The 8,695-nt window shown below is 35.0% G+C and overlaps 1 protein-coding gene across 1 annotated transcript; it reads left to right on the top strand.

The window, feature by feature from the left end:
- Positions 1 to 6: 6 nt before the first annotated feature.
- LOC127159536 (alpha-2-macroglobulin-like protein 1) lies at positions 7 to 8,690 on the top strand (the record flags this gene model as incomplete). The annotated part of the gene is made up of 16 exons (XM_051102345.1): positions 7 to 96; positions 938 to 1,120; positions 1,222 to 1,303; positions 1,383 to 1,412; positions 1,493 to 1,625; positions 1,806 to 2,031; positions 2,146 to 2,272; positions 2,811 to 2,932; positions 3,081 to 3,132; positions 3,496 to 3,579; positions 3,722 to 3,898; positions 5,335 to 5,416; positions 5,643 to 5,799; positions 7,796 to 7,870; positions 7,991 to 8,153; positions 8,563 to 8,690. Coding segments are annotated over exons 2-16 (1,812 nt in total), but the record flags the coding sequence as incomplete, so codon positions are not given.
- Positions 8,691 to 8,695: the final 5 nt, after the last annotated feature.

The following is an 8,695-nucleotide window of genomic DNA, read 5'->3' as shown; positions in this document are numbered from 1 at the left end:
AACCTGAAAGCCAATCCTGGCTCCTTGTGCTCTGTGCGGGCCATTGATCAGAGCGTGTTGCTGTTGAGACCAGAGGCTGAGCTTAATACAGAATTTGTATGTTAAACCATAATGTACACTGGCACTATATATACAGGGACTGGACAATGAAACTGAAACACTGGCTAGTATAGTGTTGGAGGTTTCATGGCTATATTTTCAATTTTCAAAATCCCTCTGTCTACTGTTCAGGACTTGTATTTGTCATTCCCAAGATGAAATTACACTGTTTTGATCACAAAAGGAGGCCCAACACCATACAAATTGTGGTCTAAAACCAGGTATTTCAGATCCATTGTCCAACCCCTGTACGTGTTTATAAGTATCAATACACATTAGTTCAATACACATATTTCATAAGAGGCATATTTATCATTTCTAAATTAAAATTCGTTTTGATATTTTTGGGGAGTAAAAAATAAGGTAAAAATGTCAGAGGATGACGTAAAATATGTCAGAATGATTACTGTTATTACTCCTGATATTATTTTGAAGAAAAAAAAAATCTTCTTAATAAAAGAATATAGTTTTTAATAAGAAACTTTAACTTTAATTAACAAAATCTTTTATATCATTTATTTTAACAAAAAACAAAAACAATATTTTAATGTTTTAAAAAAAAAATATTGCTTCACTGCTTACAAATGTAAAAAAAAAAAAAAAAAATCATACAGTGTAACAAATATATGTTATTAATTTTTAATTGGCAGATACACCAAATAACATTTTTAGAATTGTTCAGTTGAAACCATGTGTTACATGTGTTACAATTATTATTATAATTAGTATTATTATTTAGCATGAACAACACTTATGGCAATTTAATTTATACTTTTTTGTGATTATAAGGAAATTGCCTTGTCATTGTTAAGGGTCAATATCTGTTATTATTCTACAGGTCTTTAGAATGTTACCAGTCCAGATTTTGTCAGGTTACCCATACAACATTGAGGAGTTGGAGCCTTACCCTTGTCGATATCCCTGGGAGGTAATTCCGTTTGCTGAACCTGCAAGGCGCAAACGTTCCCGCATCTATTACCCTTACTACGACAACAAAAATGATGTCTACAACATCTTTAAAGTAAGATACACAACATCTCCCATTTCTTATTTCAGAGGTGTCTCACTGTACACTATTCATCTTACACACAATAACATACTGTAACGCTTGCTTCTTCCTAGGCAGTTGGAATCAAAATCGCTACCAACTCTGATGTGAAAGCACCCGTTGTTTGTCGTTATTATAATACGTTTAAGAAAGAATGTAAGTACATTAAATTTTTGGCAAAAATTTGGAAATTCCCTTTTATCTGAATGTATTTACAAACTATCTATTCAAACAGCTATTATGGACAATGGTGGGAGCTTGGGATGTAAGTAACTTAATTTTTTTATGATTTGGAAATGCCCTTTTTTTTATCCGATTGTATTTACAAACTCTCAATTCAAATAGTTGATGTAGAAAACAGTATGCGTGTGAATATGCCTGTTCCGGACGTGGTTTTGCCTCCAAAAGTGGAAGAACGTACTGAGAACATACGCAAATCCTTTCTAGAAACTTGGATATGGGATCTTATACCTGTAGGGTATGTATCTTACACCAGGGCATTACTGTATGTACTGTATAGATTACAGTCCCATTTAATTATTTTTTAAAAATAATTGAAGAAAATAAAAAAAATATATTTAAAGAAAATTAACAACTGCTTCAGTGCTTTTTACTTTTTACTTTTTAAAATACAAAATTCATGTTTTTCCTTCACCAGGAAATCAGGATCTGTGGACATTGCAAAGACTGTCCCGGACACCATCACTAAATGGGCAGCAGGGGCTTTCTGCACATCTAATGCTGGGTTTGGAGTGGCCCCCAAAACTGATCTCATTGCTTTCAAGCCCTTTTTTGTCAGCCTCACTCTCCCTTACTCTGTTATCCGTGAGGAGACGTTCACTCTCAAAGCCACTGTATTCAACTACCTCCCCAAATGTATAATGGTAAGCCCCCTTAATGTGTTTACTAGCTTGTACTGAAGCAGTTTTGCAGGCATTTGTAGTAAAACCATTTCCTGTAGGCTGCCACTGTACAAATCTCTTAATCTTTTTATAAAGGTGAAGGTCACACTGGCAGACTCACCGCAGTTCACCGCTCAGCCGTGCAAAGGCTGCACTTACACTCAGTGCGTTTGCTCTGAAGAAAGCCAAACCTTCCAGTGGATTGTTACACCCTCTGAACTGGGTAAGCCACAAGCTTTGACTTCTGTATGAGCAAAAACAAACAGAAATACATTTTTTTACTTTAACATACTTCCCCAAACTGAAAAGTTTATTTCATGTTTCTACCAGGACATGGTATTACACTCATAATAGGGATGTCTTAAAGGAATAGTTCATCCAAACATGAAAATTCTGTCATCATTTTCTCATCCTCACGCAATTCCAAACCTGTATGAATTTCTTTCTTCTGCCGACACAAAGGACATTTTGAAGAATGTTGGTTATGGTTATCAAACATATAATGGAAGTCAATGGGAATTTGAAATAGTTTGGTTACCGACTTTCTTCAAAATGTTTTTTCCGCAGAACAAAGAAAGACATACAGGTTTGGAATGACATGGAGGTGAGTAAATGATGAGAGAATTTCATTTTTGGGTAGACTTTCTTTTTATCACTCACTGGCTTGACAGTCACAGATTTGTTGTATTATTGCAGGCCCCAGGGGTACATTGTTTCTTCTGTGACTTTAATCCACTGTCGCTAATGTGTGTGTTTTACAGGAAAGGTGAACATTACAGTGCGTGCTGAGGCAGTGAAGAGCCAAGAACTGTGTGGCAATGAAGTGGTGACTTTGCCGGACAAAGGCAGAGTTGATGCTGTGATGCAGAGTGTTCTTGTGCAGGTATGTGTCTTTACTGCATGTGAGCTTTCGGAAACCATGATTACTTTCTTAATACACATTCTTGGTCATACAGTGTTGAAACATTGTTCTAAAGGAAAAAAAACAAACACTTTTTTTAGATAAAACTGTTATTACCCATTTTTTTCAGGCAGAGGGAACTAAACAATCAGTCACTCAGAATGAACTCATCTGCTTAACAGGTTAGTGGCATTACAGTGTGTTGTGCTGTCAATTAAAAGAAAAAAAAAATTCCGTCTTTAATAGACGGTTAACCTCTGAAGCATGCTCTCAGCAACCCAATACCACAAATAATAATTTTGACCTTCAGTTTGTAAAAATAAGCAAAAATCCTGTTCACAGTAATGCACTTACGGTGGAAGTCAATGATGCAAGGCATTGCACTGGTTAAATGTTTCTAAAAAGTTTAAGAAAAAAGCTTCCAGTTTTAGCTTTTAAACCCAGTGTCATTTCCACAAGATATGAAATACATGATTGTCTGTAGTAAAGTACAGTATGACCTCATGTTTTGAAAAAAACTGACGTTTTGTTTTCTATTCCATTAGACGGTCCATACAACACATCAGTCTCTCTCACTCTACCCAAAGTGTTTGTCAAGGATTCTGCCAAATGCTTCATCACTGTTCTGGGTGAGCCTAAAAGATGTGTTGACAGATGTACATAATGTGAATAGATTGCTGTGTATACTGTATAAGTATGAAAAGGTTAAATACTATGTAATCAACAGAATTGATTTTAATACTGACGGTTATATGGTTGTTTGGTCTGTAGGTGATCTGATGGGTCGTGCTCTGAAGAACATCGCTGATCTGTTGGCTATGCCATATGGTTGTGGAGAGCAGAACATGCTGGTTTTTGCCCCCAATATCTACATCCTTCAGTACCTGGAGAGCAGCGGGCAGCTCACTCCTGAGATTAAAAACCGAGCCATAACCTTCCTGCAGAGCGGTGAGGAACACTGTTCTAAAATTGAAGATACAGTAAATAATATTCATTAAGAACATTATAAATATTATAATAAGTACATTTTTATTACGTACAAATATGTTTGGAAATGTTGCTGTAAAGCAAAGCAAAAATACTGATTCTAAAATGAATTTATTTGAATAAAATTTTAACAATATCAGTTTACAGAAAATTTGCAATTTTTTCAAGCTATTTTTTTTAAAGCTTGTAAATTCCATTAGATGGATTTGACAGATGAATCAACTCCATGGTGAATCAAAACTTAATATATCGAAATATCGAACTTTGTTAAATTAATTTCAAAAAAACAAAAGGTCCAGTTGCTTCCTTTTCAGCAAACCTGCATATACCCTTACCAAAAAGAAGTATACTTCAAGTATACTTAAGTAAAGTTCAAGTATATTATTAAGTACACCTTATGTAGTAAGTATACAAATGTCAATGTACTAGTACTAGTAGTATTATTAAATTATACATTTAAGTATACTTTAAGTATAACAGTAATAAACTTTGAGTACACAACTAGTTTATATCTATGTTTTAGTTTGTACTGCAACTATACTAAAAGTGAACTTATAGGTATACTGATAGTTTACTAATTAAATACTTGTAGCATTTTTAGTACACTTTGAAGTACAATCTGAGTAAACTTCTAGTTTAGTAGTTTTATACTGCAGGTATACTCATAAATTTTATTTAAGTGAACTTTACATCATGCTTTAAGTATACTACTATGTCCCTATTTAGGTATTAATTTATATATTTTGTTATATGAATATGTGAACATACAAAACATCAAAAGAAAGAACAGGGTATCTGCAGGGTAGACATTTTATTCTAGCTTCATGCATTCTTTTTACAAACACTTGAATGTGGGTAAGTTTCATAAATAATAATAAAAAAAATAAATAAATAAACATTTTGAACAAAAAGTTGAAAATAAGACTATGAATTGAATTCAGAGTAATAATCAAAATGTAAATGGAGTCACTCAACACCCGAAAGCTTGACAGTCATTATTACCTCTTCATGGGTCACATTTTATTCCACAACTTTACACAGTTTTGATGCTGTTTTATGAATGATGATCCTGTTAAAAATGTGTGGAAGCATCTGTTGTTTCGGTTTCTTATTCGCTTGTGTTTTGCAACTTCTGTACAGAAGATGTGTAATAGCGCCCCCTACCATATAACAATATTGCTCAAATATATTTACACTTTTTCTAAGTATAAGTCAAGTATACTTAAATGTCATTTTAAGTATATTTCTGAGAAGTACATAAAGCACATTTCTGAGAAGTACATAAAAATAGACTGAACGTATACTTTCCTATTTTTAAGTTTAAAGAAGTATACTAATAGCACATGGTAATCAAGGCTTGACAAGCATATCAGACTTGTTTCCTTCTTGTGTTGCAGGCTATCAGAGGGAGCTGACATACAAGCATTATGATGGATCTTACAGTGCTTTTGGGATGAGTGATCCTTCTGGTAACACCTGGTGGGTCTGGTACAGAGACAATGAAAGCATTTAGTTGCTTAACTAAGGTCTTACAGTGGAATTTGCCTTCCTGTATATGGATTTAACACCCTTCTTGTAAGAAGTTGTTTTTGGAAAAGGAAAAACCTAGTCCACATGAACCTTCTACAAGGAAACATCCTGAAAACTATTAAAGCAGAGTTTTCTGTTTATGGGTATTTTACAGCAGTTTCTATTGTTTTCTCAGGCTAACTGCTTTTGTGATGAAGAGTTTTGGTGGGGCAAAGAAGTATATATTTATAGATCAGACTAACATCGATCAGGCAAAGGACTGGCTGAAGCGACAGCAAAAGGAGAACGGCTGCTTCGCATCTGTTGGGACGCTCTACCACATTGATATGATGGTGAGAACAGAAGAGTCGTGCACAGGTCCTTTACATGCTGTTGAAAAAAAAAAAAAAAAAAACAGATCAAACCAACCTAAGCTCCCAGCTGGTTTACTCTGATCTACACTGCAGGTCAAATGTTTGGAATAGTTAAGATGTTTTTAAAAGTCTTGTATGCTATTTTTTAAAACTGTAATATTTCACAGTATTACAGTTTTATTGTATTTCAGATTAAATAAATGCAGCCTTATTTTCCAAACTTTTGACTCGTAATGTAGCTAGCTTTTAACCCCCATCCCCCTCCTTCAAGGTTTTATTTGATAGGTTAACAGTGCATATGAACTGAACACTGGTATCTGCAGGGCTTTTCTTTTGTGGTGTGCAGGAGGGTCTTATTGTATAATCATGTTTTATACAACAGGACTGTGTGTGTGTCATGGGAGGCAGTTGAGCTTTCACTGGTTCATGCTTCTGTGTGCTTTAATTTTATTGCTCTTCACCTAGTGTTATTTCACTGATGGAAAAAAAATGTAAAGTGTTTTTTTTTTTTTTTTCCATTTAAACTATCTCAACATTTAAAACAAGATTATGTAAAGTTACATAATAGGACATGTTTTCAGAGAATATATCTTAAAATGTCTTAACCTTATCTCATTAGCAAAATCATTTTTAAGTTAATTTTAATGCAGCTGTAGTAAGGTTTATCATTATTATTATTATTATTATTATTATTATTATTATTATTATATAGCTTATATAATGTATTTTAATATGTATTATTTAGAAACCGAAAACAATTTTACAGATGTTTTAATCTTTAAGTTTATCTTGTTTTTTAACAACAGTTAAACAGTTTTTTTTTTTGGACCTTTTAATGTCAGCTGCATAACTATATACTATAATTACATTTCTTAAAGCGGTCATATGATGCGGTTTCTTGTTTTCCTTTGTCTTTGGAGTGTTACAAGCTGTTTGAGGATATAAAGATCTGTAAAGCTTAAAGTCTCAAACCTAAAGAGACATTTATTATAAAAGTTAAGACTCAGCCACATCTTCCTAAAATGGCTCATTCAAACATGCCCCCACATGTCTATGTTACTGTGTGAGTAGATCTGAATAACACCGCCCATACGTATATGCAAAGAAATAAGGCGTGACTTTTTATACCGGCTATAGTATTGTTGCAGGTGCCGCCATGTTGTGGAGACGCTGTGTGTTTCATTGCGAAAGCGAAAGTACTTTATTTAGCCTTCTAAACGAGGACACAACTAGAAATCAGTGGTTATATTTACAAAACTGTTCCGGAACAGTACGATGCAAATATTCGAGTGGGTGCTGCACATTTTACGCAGGAAAATTTTGTTTCCTGAACCTGAGAGAGTAGCCTACAATGCCAGCTGTACACAAAGGGTTAAGGCTATAAACTGAGGCAACTCCAATGTTGCAAGGACAGTCTGGCACTTCATATTCACTGCCTGTAAGTACGTTTTCATACCTATTCAAACGTCACATTTCCATCATGCTTGCAAGTATAGGTCTCTGCAGGAAACTTATGGGAGTTACTAGATTGGTGTATTTTAGACCATGTTACCTGATTGGCTGACGTCATAGTGATGGTATGTTTAGGGGTTAGGTAAGGAAGATCAGTTTGATCGCATGATTTAGAAACACCCAGCAGTTTAAAAACACCCGCAAATTCAGAATCGCCCACTTTTGCTCTGCCTAAAGTATTCAGCGTATATAGCCAATCACAACACACCGAATAGCTGGCCAATCAGAGCACACTTTGCTCTGTCAAAAGTCAAAGGATGTGAAGTTTCACAACATTGAGTGGGATGAGGAAATGATTGCAGGGAGAGGTAATGGCTCTGAGTCATTTATGAAGAGGAAACGGCTCCTTAGTCTGGTGGTCATGGATTATATACTCTAAAAATGTCTGCTAGATGGCAATAAATTGAAGAGATTGAAGTGCTGAGGGTAGGAAGGATCTTTGATGATGCTTTTCCTCTCACAGGGTGGCGTCAATGATGAAGTCAGTCTTTCTGCGTACATCACTGCAGCGCTGCTGGAGTTAGGCATCCCGAACACTGTGAGTGAAACCCCCCAAAGAGATAGACTCTAATCACAGATAAATCCAAGTCTAACTCAATACAGATAATGTGTCTCATGAAGGAAGCAGACACTCATTGTCTTTTGTGTGCTTTGTAAGGATGAAATGGTGGCAAAAAGCCTTGTATGCCTGAAGGAATATTCTCGTAACATTACCAACACTTATGTGACCGCCTTGCTGTCCTACACATTCACTCTTGCTGGAGATGAACAGATGAGACAGAACCTCCTCTCTAAACTGGACCAGCAGGCCAGCAGAGAAGGTACCATTCAGCTGTAGATTAGGACAAATAACAATGCAAAAATGTATATTTTCCAAAAAGACATGCAGACGTACTGAATAAAAAATAGATGTATTCATTTGTGGCCACACTTTATTAATTCATTTACACGTTTTATTAGTTCGTTCTTTAGTTTTAGTTAAATCATGTCATGTGCAGGTCTCTGTAGTATAGTAGTAAACTTCCTGAAGTATGTATCATAACTCTGAATTAAAAATTAATTCTTATGATTTATTAATTTGTAGCCACATTTTATTAATTTGTTCCATTATTTTAGATTAATTGTGGCATTAATTATTTTAACTATTTGCTAAATTGTTTCTTTTGCTTTTAATAATAAACACAATCACTAGACCTTAATGTTCCAGTTTTCTTGCTCTGGTTATTTCAGGTGTTGGACGATATTGGACTATGGCTAATAATGCACAACCGACAGGCTCTGTGGAGGTAGAGACAAGTGCTTACGTGTTGTTGGCGCTGCTCTCTGGACCCACACTGCCTGGATTTGGACTGGACTACTCTGC

The sequence above is a fragment of the Labeo rohita genome, unplaced genomic scaffold, assembly GCF_022985175.1.
Source record: "Labeo rohita strain BAU-BD-2019 unplaced genomic scaffold, IGBB_LRoh.1.0 scaffold_2250, whole genome shotgun sequence".
NCBI lineage: Eukaryota > Metazoa > Chordata > Actinopteri > Cypriniformes > Cyprinidae > Labeo > Labeo rohita.
Note: the sequence above shows the minus strand (reverse complement) of the source record. Positions and strands in the feature narration are given on the sequence as shown.